The following is a 19,684-nucleotide window of genomic DNA, read 5'->3' as shown; positions in this document are numbered from 1 at the left end:
CCTTCCCCTGAGCCCCAGCAGCAGCACGCCCCTGGTAGATTCAAGTCCACAAACAAGAACATTTTAATGAGGTCACAGCATTTTCCTTTGTTCTGCAACTGTAGGGCTAGGGGAGAACCAGATACAACTGGTTCAGGGGCACTTTGTTTTGCTCAGCTCCCCTCTATATTCACAGGACAGGCCAGGGACATCAGACGCACAGGAGGTGGAGCCAGCATTGTGGAGGGAAGGGCCAGCCCTATTCAGGTCCCAGGTGCAACTCCTCCCTCCCATCTACATGCAGATCTCTCCATTCACCACCGGGCAGACTCACCCTGGCTCCTGGAATTCCCCAGCCCTCTCAGCTCCTGTCAATCACAAGCCAGACATGCACTCCACATCAGACAGGCAGACACACAGAAATACCAACTTCTAGAAGTGGCACTTCTCCACTAGTCACCATAAACCATAAATCTGCGTACACCATTGCGCAGCATTTATTCTCATGAGTTCGCACATACTAAACTTGTTACAAACAATTAGAATGTGACCTTTATGAACATTCCAAAGCAGTCTAATTTACAGAATGTCCACACTTCTCCCCTTTGCTTAGCTTCTTTGCCTGCACTTACCTGTTTCCCGGCTTCCAGGACTCTGTATTGCCTGCTCCCTTGATCCTCCCACGACGACCTCACTGCAGAGAACATCCTGCATTAGTCTTGCACCTGGATGGAAAAAAGAACAATAAGAAAAGGAGAGACACATTAACATACTTGATTTTACTACGTGCTTAGCTCGGCTGCAAAATTGTGCTGCAAACAAAGGTATCTAGTGTTTTTGTTCACCTGTTACATACTGTTTGCAGGGATCTGCCATAGAGGACTTGGGTGAAGCTAACCCCATCCAAATTGCTTGTGGGTTTGATTCTGAAATCATACTCACAACAGATTTGAAAATGTTCAGTCACGCACATTAGGCACTGCACCTCAGTGGACCAAGACATTTACAGAATAAAATCAAATTTTTCATTCCTACAAGGTGCTTACGATCACTCTACCAAGCGAAAGCCAGGATAAAGTGCATAAGGAAAGGGAGGGCAGGTGGACGTTCATTCTCATATCTGGCAGCAAAAAAGTGGAATGCACTACCTCAAGACCTACGCCTTACAGCAGATTATCTGTTTTTAGGAAGAAACTCAAAACCCATCTGTTTCCTGGATCCTAATATCTGTCAGATCCACTACTCCCGCTGGTAACTGTACAACAAATTCTTGCTACCTAGCACCACGATATCCTTCGGGAGGATTGTTAGCGCTCTATAAATAGATAAATAAAAAAATGGAGCCTCTACAGACAATCTAAAAGAAAACAAAACAACAACAAAATGAAAGGTTGGTTGGTAATTTGAAAAGCTGTTGTGAGGTGATACCTTAAGAGATAGAGTTAATACTAGACTAAAGCCTTATTATTTATTTGTTTATAGGGGAAATATTTGCAGGTACCATTCATCAGACTGGTATGAACACCTGCTGCAGTGTTGCTGCTGAGTAGGCGAGCCTCAGCATCTTTGAACCCAACTAATTTCTCCATCTCAACCCCCACACCCCTGAGATAAGCCACCAGAGCAGTGTCGGCTTCTGTAAACCAATGCCATGTCTTGGCAGGATTCGAGAACTAGCGTCACCGCCCCATTGGAATCATATGGGATCCAGGTAGGTGGCTTATGACAATTAGATAAGGTTGTGAAATGAAGGATTTATAGTTATCCTGGCCTGAGAAAGATAAGGTGGAAGGAGGTTTTCACAAGGGAGAAGGAGCGACGACCAATGACGAACTGCTTCCAAGGGGCATTCATGGAGAAGGCTGTGAAGGGAGTCGATGTCATGGAAAGGTTTGTGGCTGAGCCCATTGTGGAATACATGAGAAAAAGGCTTTATGGGATATTTGCCGAGTACAACTTTGAGTATATGATGCTTTGCTGAGAGGTACAGAGACCACTTGCATGCTAGATTACTTCCCTTTTCTGTTTGTGTCTTCATGCCTCAGACCCATCTCATGGTGCAGTGACTTCTTGGAAAGGCTCTACCCACTGACAACTTTTCTCTTGCAAATTATTTGCTTATATGCTAACTTAGGGATACCACCTCTAGAGTTAGAGTAGGGATAGTTAAAATCTAATGCTGTATATGGAAGAAGTGCTGATGCAGGGGGAATTGAACTTTTGCTCTCTCATCTCCTGTATGATCATCCTAGAAATTGTTATTCTTTTCATGCTCCAGTGAGTGAACCTTTTTAGAAGGGTTGGTTTTCTTCGGTTTCCTCTGTATTTTTATACCCTTATGCGAAGATTCGTGTATGTCCAACTTTTAAAGAATTTGTAACAAACCTCACCAACCTTCAATTGGTTGTTGATTTGGTTTATTGTGTAGTTGTTTGGGTTACACTGTATTTCAATTAATCAATGGCCTTTTACTCCCCTCTACACTTCTATGCTGCCAAAAAGAGCCATGAGAAGACCTACACTGGGCAAGAACTGAACAGATGGGTCCAGGGTCTTTCAGTAGCAACAGCATTTTATTCACTGCTTTGTGGGAATCTCAATACTATTAACTAACCCCGGGCGTAGCACTACGCTTCGCCCACGTAGTGTACGTAGCGCTGCCTGCTTCGCACTTTCCGAAGTAGGCTAAGCAGGGCAGCACTACGCACACGCCGAGGGCGAAGCGTAGCTGCTTGCCACCCGCCACCCACCTCCCGCCTGCCCTCCTTTTAATAATATCAGCAATGAAAAATAAATTAAAGTAAAGCGACTTACCGTAAGCGCGGCGTCTCCGGGGCTCCCTCTTTCTGTTTCTAATTTCTTCTGGCAAATGCGCATGCGCGGACACCCGCGCATGCGCATTTCTTGCGAGAAATGCGCATGCGCAGGCGTCCGCGCATGCGCATTTGTCAGAAGAAATTAGAAACGAAGAAGAGGGAGCCCCGGAGACGCCACGCTTACGGTAAGTCGCTTTACTTTAATTTATTTTACATTGCTGATATTATTTAAAAGGAGGGCGGGCGGGAGGTGGGTGGCACGTAGTGGGGCTACGCGAAGCGCGTAGTGTGCGTAGATTTGGGCACACTACGTGCTGCTTCACGTAGCCCCACTACGCCCACCCTTACTATTAACTCAGTTCTCATCCACTCTAATCTTGTGTTCTTGGCAGAATGTATTTTCTTGTATATTGGCAGCACACAGATTGAAAAGAAAGTGCGGGATACAAGTTTTAGTGAGTGCAGGGCCGATCAGCTCCAGCTTGAGTACAATGGCAGTTGGATGACCAGGTGGCACAGCTCCAACTACCACTATACTCCACCCCAACATCTTGGCTCAGACACAGACAGCAATGAGGAGGGCATTAGCTCAGCAGCCATCTTGGATATGAGTAGCCCCATTGCTTTCTGTACTACTTTTATGGTTTGCCATCTTTATGCTTGGGGTGCTGATACTCAATGATAACCTCCACTAAAAGATCACTGTGCTTGATGTTGTATGCTGGGTTAAAGTTGATGCTCCATTAAAAGGATGTTCCGTATTCACCACTGAGTGCAATGTGCACATCAGTTTCAACTGTGTCATGGGTGATCTCGACTTGCTTAGCGGGTAGCACCAACAAGCCTTGACAAATGCAACCCACGCAGGAAGTCAAGAAGGTGCAGGGTTGGGACCAGCAAGGTCCAGGACACTCACCATCAGCAGTGGAATCAGGGCAGGCCCTGAGCAATCATGGGAGCCCAAAAGAAACAAGTGTGGCACTCAAATGGACCCACAGACCAGAGGCACTGGAGTCGTGAGAGGACCCCAAGCAGCTCACCAAGAGATGCAGGCCACGATGCACACAATGTGGTGTGGCTGAGATTCTGGTCACTGGAGGTGTGCGAAGTTGGGGCTACTTGGAGCCCGAAGATCTTCTAGCAAGGATGTCAACAAGCCTTTGCAACTGCAAAGGGACACCATACCCAGGGGTTCGGTTAGTGCAACCCCCACAAGGACTACAGGCCTCAAACTTGGTGAGAGGGTAGAGCAGGCCTCGGGAGCTGACAGAATCTACCACCTGTGTTGCGTAGCCCACGGAGTCTGGAGGAGCTCGGGATCTGCAGACCAGTCATCTTCGGTGTGGTGCCTGCGAATGGAGGGGAGTGACTCCTTCACTCCAAGGGAGATCACTTTGGTCATTCTTGATGCTTCACAGGCCTTGGAATGTTCCTGTAGGATGCACAAGCACAGACAATGCAGCAGACTGGAAGGGAGACGTAGTCAGGGAGGTGACGTCATGATGGAGCCGAAACCACGGTTCCTTATGATGTCGCGTTGTCAATGGATTCTCGGTCACCCACGTCGAGGATCGGCTCCGCGATGATGAGGTCGGCTTTGGAGTCGATGTGGCACAGCAGCTGGCATCGGGCCCACGGCACAAGTCGGAGCTGTGCTCACGGCATCGCTCGCTGGCGTCGATGTGGCACGACGGCCGGCGTCTGGTCTACGGTGCAAGTTGGAGCAGCACTCACGGTTTCGGTGTAGAATATGGCATCGCTCGCCAGCTTCAGTGTTGCAAGTTCCTTCTGTAGCAGCTAGAACCGCAGCTCTAGATGCAGGCAAACAGAAGGGGTGAAGTCTTGTATTCTTGAGACTTCAGGCAGGAGGCAAGCTCAAGTTCAAGCCCTTGGAGATCTTCCTCAAGAACAAGATAATGAAAAGCACAAGCAGTCCTCTTCTCCTTTCTTTGACAATCAAGCAACCACTGCAGACCAACCCCAACAACACGCAGCATAGGGGTAGTCTCCTCCTTCAGTTCCACAGTAGTTCTCCTTATCAAAGGGGTCGTCTTGATTCCCAGAAGTGATCTAAAATCTGGGGGTCTGGGTCCTCCTTTTATACTCACAAATACTTTGTCTCTGAAGGCAGAGAGGCATGTACCTAGTCCATACTGGTTCTGGGTGCATGCTGTAGGTGCTCAACTTCTTCCTTTGAGAGTGTGGGCCAGGGTCCTCAGACGCACCACAGGAGGGGGAGCCAGCATTGTGGAAGACAGGCACAACCCTATTCAGGCCCAAGTGCTACTCCTCCCACCACTCCGAATGCAGATAGGTCTATTCAGGCTAGTGCTGACTCACCCTGTCTCCTGGAGCCACCCCAGCCCCTGTCGCTTACAAACCAGACATACAATACACAAGTTAGCAGAGGGAGGCTGGGTGGTTAGGCAAGAAAATACCTACTTTCTAAAAGTGGTATTTTCAAACACAGAATGTTAAAACCAACTTCACTAAAATATGTATTTTATCATTCTGAGTTCAGGCATACTAAATTCGTCGGTCTACGATGTTCCCTGGGTCAGTTAGGATTATAAAATGGTATAATCAAACTGCCTATTCTGGCCTATGGGAGCAGGTAGCCTTGCAATAGTGAAAAAAGAAAATGGCTGAAATTCACTATCAGGACATGCCACACACATCAGGGCATGTCCTACCTCTTACTTACAATGCACCCTGCCCACATGCCTACTTTAAGGCGTGACTAACATGCAGAAAAGGGAAGGTTTGGGGACTGGTAAGTGGGTGCATTTACCAAGTCGACAAGGCAGTACCAGATTGCACAATGGCTCTGCGATGGCAGGCCTGAGACACACTTTCCGCGCTGCTCCGGTGGGTGGCACAACCAGTGCTGCAAGCCCACCAGATGCATTTGATTTACAGGCCCTGGGCCCACGTGGTGCACTGTACTAGGGTCTTACAGTAAATCAAATAAGCCAATCATGGAGTCACTAATCCATTGCAACAATTTACAATAGGGAGCACTTGCACTTTGGCACGGAATAGCAGGGGCAAAGTGCCCATAGCATCTAGACCAGAAAAAACATAGTAAAAAACACAGGAGGCAACAGTGAAAAAATGGATGGAAGACCCCGCCAATGGTGCCAGGTCTAACACTGTGTCATGTCCTTCTCTTTCAATTCACAACTTCTACATTATCCCTCTCTCTTTACCCCTCTCTCCTGCACTCTCTCTCCCTCCCTCCCTCTACTTGTTTGTGCATCTCTAGATACCTACCACCTCTTTATCTCAGCTCACTCTACCTCATCCATGTCTACCTCAGTTCTATTAATACACCTGTCTACCCCACATCGCTCTCTCATTATATCACTCAGCTCTCTTTCTATCTCCTTCTGTGGCTACCTCCTTGTTTCTACCTTCCAATTGAAGTCCCTCTCTGCCTCACCTCTCACTGCACCTCACTGTTAACTTTCCATTTCATATCTCGGTTTCTCTTCTCCGTCTACTTCACATCTCTAATCCCACTCTTTCTCCTTTTATCTCACCCTTCTATCACTGTCAATCTTTCTATAACTTGCCTCTTTCATCCCTCTCTCTGCCTCTCCACTGTCTTCTTCATCTTTCTCTCCACCTCAGATCTCTCACTGCTTCATCTCTCTCTAACCCATCTCTCTCTCTCTTTCTATCTAACCTCTGTTCCCTTGACTTCAACTATCTCACTCCTTTCTACTTTGTCATTATATCTCTGTCTATACCTATTATTCTTCATTATTGCCTCCTCTATCTACCTCTTTCTATCTGTCTCTGCATAGCCTTCTCAATTTCAGTTCACCCTCTCTACTTCCTATCTCTCACTAACTGTTTTGTTTTAATTTAGATGCCCGTACATAAGTTTCCCTGAATCATGTCCTTATATAGGCAAAATTCGCATTGCCCTTATTTAGGCATAGAATCCCAGTCCTTATTTAGGCATTAGCCATGCAATCCAAATACAGGCATGGTCTCCTACATCCATCCATCCCACGTCACAATGAGTTGTTAGAAACCAGACCCTTAAGCCGTCGGGACTTTCCCTAGCTAGGATTATTCATTTCTCCAAGAACTCTTCTATTATGCATGAACTGCTATTCCTTAAGGGTTCATCCATGACGTCTTCCTCTGCCCGGCTTTACGTCAATGCTAGCATTCCTAAACACCTTCCAGGTATAAATATACCTTCCCTTACCATGGCAAACCGTGGTACAGCTCGGCACAACTTAACTGCGCAGTTCGCAATGGCAAGTTTGGAAGAGACCATATCCAGGTCGGTTAGCAAACAAGGTTTATGTGTTGGGGTTCCCAATCATTTGGGGATACTGGGCCATATACTGAGAAGGAAGGAGGCGGGTCATGTTACACTCATTAACTAGCAGAGTACTCAACACCAACTCTCATGTATGTGGGATTACAACTGAACAGGTGCTAACCTGCAACATGAACTTTGACTGCAATTTGCCATCAAGTAACCATTTTCGGTTGTATTTTGGTACTTGTAGTTTTGGTATTTTCATTAATAAACCCTCACTACAAGTACCAAAATTCAAAGATAAAATGTCCCTGAGCATCTCAGATGTTTTATGTTCAACTATTTGCGAAATAGTGTCATTCAGTGTCAAACTTGAGGCATATAAATGTCACACAATGAACACTGCAAACTTAGAATTGTCACACATGTACATACTGAAAACTTGGTAGTTATGAAAAAACATTTATACTTTCAATACCAGGAGCTCTAACGTTTACAAATTCGAGACCAATTACATTGCATATGCTTGTTTTAACAGGAGTGCCGGGTACTGTAAAGTGCCTACCGGCCTCCTGTTTCCCTTTTTGCTCTACTGCACACTGTGTTTTTTATTTTTTAGTTTACTCATGCTGGGGTTTACACAGCACTACATAGCTCATTGGAGCTCCTTCACAGGACTTTTTCAAGTTGCACTAAAAAGCTAGGATCAAGGCAGAGTCCAGGCAAGTGTGATTAGTGTGCCCACACAACATTTGCCATGCCCTGTTCCACTCAGCAGCAGCTCTATGTTCTTTTAAATGACTTTCTTTGCATTGGGATACTATAGCCATTGTTATTTACGACCTAATAAATGCTAACATTTTACCAACAACTGTAATGTGGCAGAAGAAGAAGGAGTCACAATTATTGCAATAAATATGTGCTCGTTTTTTTCTTTTGCAGAGCTTTTACTATTGAGATTCCCAGCTCCAACATTCCCCATTTTTATGATTAATTAAATGAACTCCTTTAATTGCCTTATCAACTTCTTGCTTTCTCAATCTTGATTGCAAATGCACCATTTGCGACTCTTTTTTTCAAAAATGTTTCGGGGGTGGGGGGGAACCCCACAGAACACCTGACAACAGTCGAGCTTGCGCGCTGTGCTCGCTCACCACAGGTCACTCATTCCAAACTTGCATGCCCTACCACTTTCAAATGTCACCAGCTGCCACTGGTTACACTGCTAAAAGCAATATAAACTTTAGAACCGGGTGCAAATCACAATTAAAATGCAATTCAAAGGGAAAGTAATGCAAACAATGCTTTACAAGGGAACATCATCACACGGCGCATGCTGTGATTGAAAAAGCAACAAAATAACAATGTGTTCTTGATTTAGATGCCATCTGTTCCTGTTGTTCATTGCACCCACCCCCCTTTGTTTGTCCTGTTCACTACCGCTATTGTTGCTTGCCTGCCCTCGCCGGTCTTATTTTATAGTATATTCCATCACGGTCATAAGAAAGAGGGAATTACAAGTGTCAATAATTTAATGCTATTCTTCACGAGCATTTGTTGACAGGATCGGAGCACGGAACGTCTCCCTCCTGTCATTCTGATAACGGAAAATAGCACAAATCCATGTCACAAAGCTCAGTATAAATTGACGAGGCTGAAGTTACCACCTCGGGCTTTGTTTATAGGACACCATGTTCCAGCCCTTTTATTTAGCGACATACTGGCTTGTGGGAGTTGAAGTCTGTGTGCTTCCATTGAAGCAATTAGACTGAGATGCCTTCTCCCAGTAAATTGTAACAGAAAATGCCACAAGCGACAGGTTCACAACTTCAGTTGGGTACCCAATTTTAAGTCCATGAAGGGGAATCCACCTAGAAATCTAAATCCCAGGATAACAAAATAATTTATGCTGGCAGATGGATTCCCAGTAGTAAGTCACAATTTAAATTACTACGTTTAGAGAGGTCCGGCACAGGATGTGCAGGAGGAGCAGCCGAGGGACACTTGGATGCTGACGAAAGACATGATGTAAGTAGTATTTCTTCTGAACTTTTATTTTTGTGACTTGAGCTATGAGAAGAGGGGGAGGGAGATAAGTATAGTTGCTATAAAAGGGACCTGTACAAGTCACAATGGTTTTATTTTCTTCTTTACCAGCAGTTTTTTATTTGTTAATTTGCGATGTGAAATGTATTTCCAGTTTGGAATTTCTAACAGACTTGAAAAACAGCAAGAGGATGGGGTGGCGATACTGTTTGGAGTTTGGGTGTTTAAATTATCACAAATGATTTTGTTACTTTCTAAAAAAAAACTCTAAAAAAAAAAAAAATCTGACTACAGTTGTAACTTGTTTGGATTCACAACTTGTATGTGGCTGACATTATCAGTGCATTTGGTGACGAGAAGGCATGTAAAGTCATCATTAATGAACACTGCTCTTGCAAACTAAATACAGTGAGTAAATGGTGGCACACAGAACAGTCTTTTTAAGTGAGGAATTATATTATTTTAAGATACCGCAGTGAATGGAACATAGCGCATCTTTTTGAAATAGCTAAGAAGTTATTGCTCACTGTACCCAAGTTACATGAAATAGGAAACATTAGTTTTGGGTGGCTAAACAAATGATGTAAATTTTTATTATGTTTTATCTTCTTTGCCTGCAAGTTTTGGGTCAGTCAGTAAATTGTCTTAAATGGGTACGGCATTTTTTGTAAGGTACACATCTAAGCAAAGGTTACATAGGTGCCTTCCATTGTGTTTAACATTCAAAGCTACTGTAATTATGTCCACCTGTGCCTTCCGTGTTGTTTCTCGCCCCGCCCTACGTGTTGTTTCACCAATGTTATGCTTCATTCTCCAAAGTTAAACGGGTATGCAGGTCCTAGCACGAGGGATGAAAGTGAAGTTACAATAAGATAATATAGTAGGTTGTGCTCAAAGAAGGGAGGGAATGGGAATCCCTCCTTTCAATATTATGGCCCTCACACACTCAGACCGCTGTGTGTCATGCTTCATCATAGGGCATGCTCCTCGTCAGGTCGACGCTGCAATACCAGACGGGCACCCTATGAGGGGCTCTTTGGCGGAGATCTTTGATTCCTTGCCGTTAGGTGCAGTGGGTGTAAGGGACCTAAAAGTGTAGATGTGTGTGAGGTTGAGGTCAACAGACCTAGTAAATTAAAACAGGAAGAGAGAGATCGGATCAGACAGAACAATTTTAATGATCCTGTCTCCCAAGCTGGTTAAAAATGGAGTGGCGACTACCTGAAATGATGTTTCAGGGTGTTGCGCTCAGTCTCTTGTGGTCGACATGTTTCTTGCCTGTTAGTCGGAAGGATCAGGTGGTAATTCTTTAGAACCAAAAATGTGAGCTTCTCCATCTACACTACATGTGTGGTATTCGGGTGTACTAACCACAATATCCCACAATGGACACCTAAAGGTGAGTTACCTCCATTCCATTAGGCCAACCTAATGGAAAACAAAACAGTAAAATTTAAACATGGATCGTCAACATATGAACTCCAGTTTCCACTGTCAATCACCTCATAACAGCCCACACAACAGTGTTGTGCCCCATCTGGTGTAAGGAGGTAATGGAAACTGTATTCATACAATTTAGGTATAGTGCAATGCATTCACACTATTATCCGTGGTGATACTTGATCAGGTATAGCATCCTGAGTGCAGTGGTAGCTGAAAAGGTGTGAGCTCTGGACTCCCTTAAACGCTATTGGAAATTGGCCCCATCAAGTTCCGGCAGGTTTAAAAGACACTCTGAAACATTCCATGTCCTAGAAGCATAAAGGGGGACCAAGAAATAGCTTGTACTATTAAAACCAAACAGTAAGAACGAGGCAAATGTTCAGAGGAAACAACGATGCGGTTGTGCGCCTTGAGTAGATTCATGGCTGAAAAGGTGTATAGTCTGGAGAACGGTACACTCCGTATTCGACCCCCCGGGAGAGAGTGTCCTGTGTCCATGCGGTAAAAATGCACCCGGTTCTGATGCTCCAACCCGCTGCGTCCCAAGCTATGGGAACACAGAAGGTTAAAACTTCAAATAACGAGTGGCAAGACACCGTTGTGGGCCCAGGACAGTTTGGGTGGGGTTAACCTCAGAGCAGCATGTGTCTTCTATTATGGCCAATAACTTCGAGACTTACCTTGGAGTGCAGAGCCGGCTTCATTCCCCACCTTCACCCTACCTGTTGCTTCTCCCCACGTGAGTCTTCCGTGTTTCAACTGCCTAAAAAATTATGCTTTTATGCTACATTTTTTAATTTAATCGATCCAGTTTGTATGGGCAAATAAAAAAAAGCAAAGCCATTGCGAGACCTATTGACTTTGCCAATGCTTGTTCCCTTCTGTTCCTCCCACGCAGCAGGGACTAAGTACTGTTTCATTCCACTATAGTTTTTTTAAGTGTTTTTTGGGGGACTTTTTTTCTTGGTTTCCTGGTCTGTTACTGTTTGCCTGTTTTCAGCTTCGGCACCATAGCGGCTTACATGTAAATATAGCATTCCTCCCTCCCACCTTCTCTTAATGCCACAGTTGTATTAGAGCTGCCTCCCGTGCCATACCAACTGCTGCATTTATTGTATGTATTTAGCCTTTTTGCACTTTTCATTTCCAGCATCTATTGAGCTTCTTTTTGGTTGAATATATGTTTTGTTTCAAGATTTCTTTTAAAGGGATTGGGCTTGTTGAAGTCTTGTCTCCCACTCCCCTTGTGCCTGATTCTCTCGTCCCATCCCTCACCCCTGCTGCCATTTTACAAGCCTCGTAGGAGCCACCGTGGTACTGTACTTTCAGGTAAGTTTGAAGTGAAAGCACTAAGTGGTGCCTTTCCTTAAAAATGCTCGTTTCCGGTATAGCTGTTTTTTTTCCACAGATTTTGCTTAAAAAGGGTTCATAGCTATGCAGACAGTTTGGTTGTATTGTACTTTAAGGTACATTTACAGTAAAGGCAGAAGTGATGCTTTTACTTAAAAATGCATGTTTTTTTTCTTCACGACAGTGATACGTTTGTACCTCCCAAAAGAAACATTAGAACGGGTTTCAGAATCAATTAACTACCTTAAAAAGCTGCTGCACGATGAGCTGCGATCAGGGCCGGACTGGCCGTAGCGGGCACTGGGCAATCCCCCTGCAAAATCGGCCCTGTAACAAAATCGGCCAAAAACCGGCCCTGGCAAAGAGCTCGGCTGCACCCCCAAGCCCCGCGGAGGGGAAGTGGCCAGCCGAGCACTTTGCCAGGGCCGGTTTTGGTTCCCAGTCCGGCCCTGGCTGCAATCTTCCATGTCATAATCCAAGCTCAGCTTGCGACTATTTCTGTCTGAATGGGAACCTGCCCAAGCACCGCTTATGTACCCTGTCCTTCCCAACCCCATTTCTTTCATCACAGTCTATCCCGCTCCACTCCCTGCTGTCCTCAATTTACTCTACCCAGTTGTTTCTCCTAAGTAATAATATCTCTGAACATGCTGATTTCGTTTTGCCTCTTCACAGTACCCATTGCAGGTTAATGATCTTTTTGCACATAGATTGCTTCAATAATATCTTTTAATGTAGAGCGTTATGCTTGAAAAAGCAAAAAAATAACGTTAATAGTTTGGGCTGCTACTCCAGGGCTGGATATGTGGGCTCGCACAATGTGAAAAACACATATATAGTATCCCAAAAACAAGACTTATTTGTTATTCCTTTCTTAAACGATCTAAAGATGCAACGTGGAACAATGCATAGTTTTCTGATGTGAACAGTGTCACTGGTGTGTACCGTGTGGGATGTTTCATTTCTACCTAAATCAGCTTATTTCGCTCAGGTGCACTTCCAGCACTAAGGAGCGCTTTGCTTTTCACTGCTCGTGCCCTTTTTTAGGTCTCGCCTGACCCAGCGCATGCGCTGGTCTGGCGAGACTTATTGAGAGGGCTCCAAAAAGTGCTACCAGGCCAGCCTAGAGCTACAGTGCATGTGCGCGGGTGCGCGGGCGCGCGAGCAGCGCTTTACCGTGATTACTTTCGCGGCCACACGACCGCTTTGATGTTTGATTGCGATCGCTTTCGCGGCTGCACGCCCGCTTGGCATAGCCAATAGGTCTCGATTTTGGGACCTTATAAGTATTTAGTTATGCAACTGTTGCATGGCTAAACACTTATAAGGTCCCAAAGGCGAGACCTATTGGCTATGCCAATGCTTGTTTTTTTTAAATATTAAATACCTTTGAACCGGCTGACAACTTGGCACACACTTCGACCCAACTGCAATGCTAGCTGTAGGCCGCTAACCAAATTGCATGCAGTATTACTCTAACAATTACTCCTAATGCAGAACACTGTTCTGAATCCTGAGATTATGCATGTTTTACCATCATGACCACCTAACCAGGTTAGGGTGCAAGCACTCATTCATGTTGTTTAGAACGTACAAGTTATTTTGTAAATATGAACTTTAATTTACATTATATTTACAAGTGCAATATGGGATCCATTTCATCGCATTTCTCATGTTGATGTTTCACAAATGCAAATTGTGTAGGTGAGTAGAATGTCTCATACCTTGTAAGTCACTTTCTCTGAGCAATAACATTGATATGTCCAAATTAATTGTCTACGTGTCCTTTAAGTTAGCCAGTTAGTTGTTCTTGACCTCAATGTATAGAGTAGCCTTAACATGGTGTCTTGATACTATCAGTCTCATGTTTCTGTGATATAATAATTGTAAATAATTGAGTTATTGTTTAGATACAATTTTGCAGGAGAGATTGGATCTATGATAATGAATCCCTCCGAAGTATGTTACCAGCCATGTGGATGGTCTGTCAAGTAAGTATGTCCTTATTAAAAAAATATCATAATATGAGCCCATTCCTGGTATTAATCATAACGACTCTGCTTTAAATACTGACACACGCCATCAATCTAATGGTCCATTGCTGCCAATAGTTCCCTATTTTCCCTTCTTTCATTTTTGCACTCATTTTTGCCTTTATGGTCTTATCGGTTTTACTATCCTCACTATTTTACAGTTCTATTTTCACCATTCATGTAATGATCAGAACAGTTTTGGAGCACCTATTTACTTTATTCTGCCAGCACCTGTGAACATAGGTTTCTCCCCCCCTTTTTCCTACCACCTCCCCCTCGTTCCCTCCCCCGGGTTCCACCAATCATTACTGCATGAACTTTAGCATGCTGTAACATCACATCATGGCTTGACCAAGAGCTAAATCCTGGCATTTTAAAAGACCAGAAACTTTTGCATATGGCGATACGGATGTAAACAGGACTTATGAATATGGAGTCTTTCTCGCTCTTTCCGTTTCTCGATGCCTGTCTTTCACTGTCACCTCTATTTTTGTCTCTCTCCAGTGGCAAAGAAAATGGTGCCCTCAGAACTGTGATTGAGCAGCAAAAAAACAGCCATAATCGAGGATCATAGAACCCCTCATTGCCACTGCACCTGCTGCATTATTGATAGACACCCTGCTGTCTGCCTCCTGCTTTTGAGCCCCCTCGCTTTCTCTCTCACAGACACAAACACATGCCCTGCTCTAAAAGAGATATGTAAGCATGCGGCTGTAAAAGGCAAATGAACACATTGGAGAGCATGCCGATTTGTTGTTCTAGGTAACATTCTGGCAAGATGTGATACGGGGCTGGATCATAGCTATTCTACACCTGCGGCAGAGTTGCCCGGTGTGCCTGTTATATTATACAGTGGTATTCTTTTTGGTCAATGTTTGGTATCCTTTTCCCACTCACTTGTCTTTTTTTTTTATCACCCAAAGACACAGATCTGGGGCTTAGCTTCAACCTATTTGTATGTATTTTTTGACACCAAAAAGGCAAAGCTATCCACACAGTTTCATGCCACAAAATTCAGCTCCACACATTTCCAATCCGCACAACATAATTCAACACCAAACAACATAATTCAGCTCAACAAGACAATTACAAAACACACCACATACATCCAATCTGCACCAAAGAATTCCACATCTTGCCACAAAATTCCACAGCACACCACAAAATTAAACTCCTCCTCATACCACTCCGCAACATAAAATACCATTCCACAAAATTCCACTCCATAACACACAATTCCACTCCACATAATTCTAGTACACTCAGTAACACGTTTGCTATCCACATATTTCCACTGCACACCATGCCACATAATTCCACAGCACAAATCCACCCCACCCCACACAATTCCATGGCACAAAATTCCAAAACTAAACTTCGATCAAACCCACATAATTCCACTACACATAGCACATGGGTAAAAGATATCTTTTACAATGCCAATGCTATAACTCAAGCAAATGTGAGACCTATTGCATTTCCAATGCTTGTTTTTACCTCTTCCTGACCTCAATTTTTTTTAGGTCTCGCCTGACCCAGCGCATTTGCTGGTCTGGCGAGACTTTTAGTAAGGGCTTCAAAAAATGCTACCATGGCCGGCCTACAGCTTGCGTGCATGTGCGCAGGCGCATGCTGACGAGCAGAGGCGCCATATGGCTTTCCTCGTCATGCTCATTAAGCACATCGCGTTCACTTTCCCAGTCACTTTGCGGTTCACAGTGATTTATATACTTTGCATTGCATTGCTTCCTTCAGCTCATGTGCGTGAGATTCCCATGTTTTAAAAGCAATAATTATCTCTGGCTTGGAGAGAAGCTGTCATAATAAACCTTAAATGACAAAAACAGTGACATGACAAAAACAGTGACAACGAGTAATCACTTAGATAACCCAACGTTTACACAGGCGATTCCAAACACAAAGCATTGCTATACTCGAGGCTCATAGCAATGACCTTTAAACGGAGGCAGAGCTTACAAGACAATGTTTAAAACCAGCAGCATCTGAAAAAGTGTCCACTGGCACGTAACGGGTATGGTAGTTAAGTTACCTATGATACTCAAAAATGCACCTCGTTCACCGTCTCAGTTCAGCTCATCCACAAATACAGAGTGGGGACATCCGACTCCCGACATCATCCGAAACTGTAAAGAAACAGTTGTTTTCCCCAAAGCAGACATGACAGACTAGTACTGGTAGAACACCACTAACTCGCACTCACCACAAATCCGCTCGGTACACCTTCCCCAGCCTAATCCAGATTCGCCTAGTGGTAGTTTAAAACGGGGATTCGGGGTCACACGACCTTGTAACAGGGTCTCACTTTAACTCAAAAAGCCGCTTACCTGTCACCTGGAAAGAACAACAAATCCTGCAAAAGGCAGAAAGGAGGCAGGGGCGCGCTGGCGTGATGTTCTCAAGAAACTTCAAAGTCGGTCACCCTAACCGTTCAGCCAGTACCTTTCGGGCTTCACAAGGTCTCTGACCTTGCAAATAAATGGGCTGGAGAAAGGTACACCGCAGATAAAGAATTTGTTTTAAAAAACAAAGCCGTCTCCGCTTTTCAAAGGTGTTTGGAGGACCTGCTAAGTACAATAACCCCTCCGTACGTTTACTGAAAGGATCTTTTGCCCTGAGGCTGCAGCAGCCCGGGCTACAGAGCACGATTGGGGGGGGGGGGGGAGTAGGTTGCTTAATGGGTTAGGATGCTAAAGCTGTGTGAATGCTTATAGATAGATTTTACGCCCCCTCCCTTGGTAGCGTCCAGTTGTCACGTGTACGGAGCCGCCTAATAGAAGAGGGTGTGGTCCCACTCGCACCTAAACATAGTTTATTGATGAACGCCGAAGCATACCCGCGCGGGTCCGAGAATGGAGATTCTAGCGTGGCAGCAACTTAGTGAGAGAGGTGAAAGAGAAAGTATTCTCTGGTATTGGCAGGACATGCTTGAGTGCCTGCCTGACGTGAAGGGCTGCACTCAGCTCAAAGTCGCAAAACGCTAGTAGAATAAATAAATACCTGCAGCTGTGGGCGAATGACTGCGCTAGTACACGATTGGTAGAGCATCTGTGCGGTTCATTGCCAGCATAAGTTTTCGTGGCACGTAGGTATTCAAAAATACAGTGCGCCTGCAGGCAAAGGGGATAAGCAGGGCTAGTGGGCTGGGTCCTGAGTTATAAAAAACAGGCGCTGGGATGGTTCCCTATCGGTCTCTTCTCGTGAAAAAAACATCTTACCTGGCAGGCAGTACCAGACCTCGCCGGCCTTCGTGGGACTCGTTTGATATTTATCTTAAATCCACAGGGGGCAGAAGGCGAGGAGGACATTGTGTAGGTGCAAATGTAACACCTAATTAGTCATTTCCTGGTCTGCAGTCATGCTGACCAGTGGGTGGGGTCCGCGGTCAGTTGTGAGTGGGAGAGATGGAGGCGGGAGATGCTGATTGTGAGTACACCCTGCACAGACTGCTGAGTAAATTAAAGAGGATTTGGCTCGCATTGGTGGAGGCAGACGAAGCAAGGGAGGCAGTTTGGGCTTGGATGTCTACATGTGCCTTTCTCCTGACTTCGGGCAGTGCTGGAAAACGGTATCTGCGCCAGGTAACTACAAACGCGCCAGCAGCGCATCCCGGAACCTCTTTTAATGCTGTTGTTTGTTTTTGACTTTTTTACATTTCAAGCATGCCTGCCCCCCACATTTATCCCTCTCCGTCTACTGTTAATGTACTGGGCAATAAGTTTTATTTTTTCTGACAGGTGTTTATTTCATGAGGTGCTTTTAAAGAGTACCTGAAATAAAGACCGGGGCGGCTTGGTCTCTCTGTACCACCCAATAAATAAACCCCATACATCGCCCCCACAAGCACGCTCATGCACTTTCTTTATTATTGTTCAATAACCGAGCCTGTGCCTTTGTTTTCAATTACAAAGGTCACGAAGAAAGAGTAGATACTGTTAAAAGGAAACAATCGTACAATACAATTAGAGCTGAAACGGTTTTACAGACCGATAAAGCCAGGCCCTTTAAACCTCGCAACTCCCCTTGGAATTTAAAATGGGCTAGTTAAGATTCGCCATGGGGAGAGAATGTGACATCAGTCTGGAGTCTGGGCTACCCATTTCTGAGCTGGGGGACCAGGTTATAATCTTGGCTTCGGCTCGATATCCTGGGGAAATCGAGTCATTATCCGTGCCTACAAAAACTGAATTTGTCCTTGTGCAATGTAACTGGTGCCATGTCTAGCGTTCCAATCAATAAATAGCTTAGAGTTGAATTTGCGCTATGTCAAAACTGGGAGGGTACTCCTCCCCCCCCCCTCCCCCGCAGCACCCCCTACGCCTGCAGATTATCTCCATAAGGGGCCCTTTCAGTTATGCGCAGTTTACTTGCGCCCTTTTGCGCATGCAGGGTGGCCAACCAGCCTACTGAAAAGCGTTGCTCCCCGCACCCTTCCAGCCAACCCACTGTAACTGCCCCTGGAGTTCCATGAGAGACCACTTGTCCATCCCTCTTTGGCGAACCCATTAAAGAATGGTGCCGTCCTCTGAAGACATTAACTTTAAAGGTCACCAATCATGACCTTACCGCTGACCAAGGAATAGCACTATAAATACGTCAATAAAACAATTTATGGTAACATAAATGATGAACCTGTCAAAAAAAAAAGACAACCTGTAACAAAAAGGGAAAAACATGAACATACATGATGAACCTGTCAAAAATGACAACCTGTAAAACAAAAAGGAACAGACCACTATACACCACAAACATTCAAAAACTCTGCTTGAGGGGATGGTGGGTGGGTGAAATTGAATGCAGCCTCTTAGCGAGGCTGAGGAGCTCTCAGTGTAGGCTGTGGGGGTGGCGAGCAAAGAGGGCGTTCTCGCCGCTCACCGGCCTTTTGTTTACCAATTCCCAGCCGGGAGCCGGTTCTAACCAGCCCCTGGCGTTTGGACGAAGCATGCACCGGAAGTGATCACTATTACTTCCGGGGCGTGAGCCGGCAAACCAATCCTAAGTGAGGCGCACCCGTCGCATCCCTATTGCGTGCGACCTTGCCCGCCTTCCCGTAGCGTCATCGGGGACCGGCACGACCGCCATACATGCGGCATGTCTGAAGACGGCCCCTGCCTTACTATATGGCCAGGTACGGCCTAGACCCCCCTCTTCCTCTGACTCACAACCCCTATTAATGGCCCCCTTCCCAGTGCCAAAGTTGCCCGCCTCCCATTTACCCCTAAGGCGGCAAGTCAATTATCACAAGGGATTTTGATTTAGGGGTCGTTAATCCCTGGCCGTAATTATTAAAAATTAATATCCAAAACATTTTTATATACATTATGTACACAATACGCAGAAAGTCCAGTGCATTACATTGATAGGAACATATGTCGTATTTGCTAACCTTAACATACTTCTAATACATAGACATTCCTATCCGAATCTAAGCATTCTATAATCAAATAACGTTATTTTTCTGCGTACCCCTATTTGAGCCTACGGCAAGGTCAATAACTGTGGCCAGATCCTGATCAAACTATGCCCCCACTCCAACCGGAGTGTGCATGCGCAAGGGGGCCTGTTCACCGGGAGGGTACTCTTTCCCCCCCCCCCAGAGTAACCCTACGCCCGCAGATTATCTCCATAAGGGGCCCTTTCAGTTATGCGCAGTTTACTTGCACTCTTGTGCGCGTGCAGGGTGGCCAACCAGCCTACTGGAAAGCGTAGCTCCCCTC

At 45.2% G+C, this 19,684-nt stretch overlaps 1 protein-coding gene across 1 annotated transcript in view; it reads right to left on the bottom strand.

Moving 5' to 3' along the window:
- Positions 1-16,017, bottom strand: part of LOC146817963 (uncharacterized) — a 154,361-nt gene extending 138,344 nt beyond the window's left edge. Inside the window, exons 1-2 of the mRNA XM_085609276.1 lie at positions 16,000-16,017; positions 612-704 (exon numbers count right to left, since the gene is read on the bottom strand). Coding sequence (XP_085465402.1) covers positions 612-693 — 82 coding nt within the window. The 5' untranslated portion in view covers positions 694-704; positions 16,000-16,017. The remainder of the gene's footprint in view (positions 1-611; positions 705-15,999) is intronic.
- Positions 16,018-19,684: the final 3,667 nt, after the last annotated feature.

The sequence above is a fragment of the Triturus cristatus genome, chromosome 6 (genome assembly GCF_964204655.1).
Source record: "Triturus cristatus chromosome 6, aTriCri1.1, whole genome shotgun sequence".
Classification (NCBI taxonomy): domain Eukaryota; kingdom Metazoa; phylum Chordata; class Amphibia; order Caudata; family Salamandridae; genus Triturus; species Triturus cristatus.
Note: the sequence above shows the minus strand (reverse complement) of the source record. Positions and strands in the feature narration are given on the sequence as shown.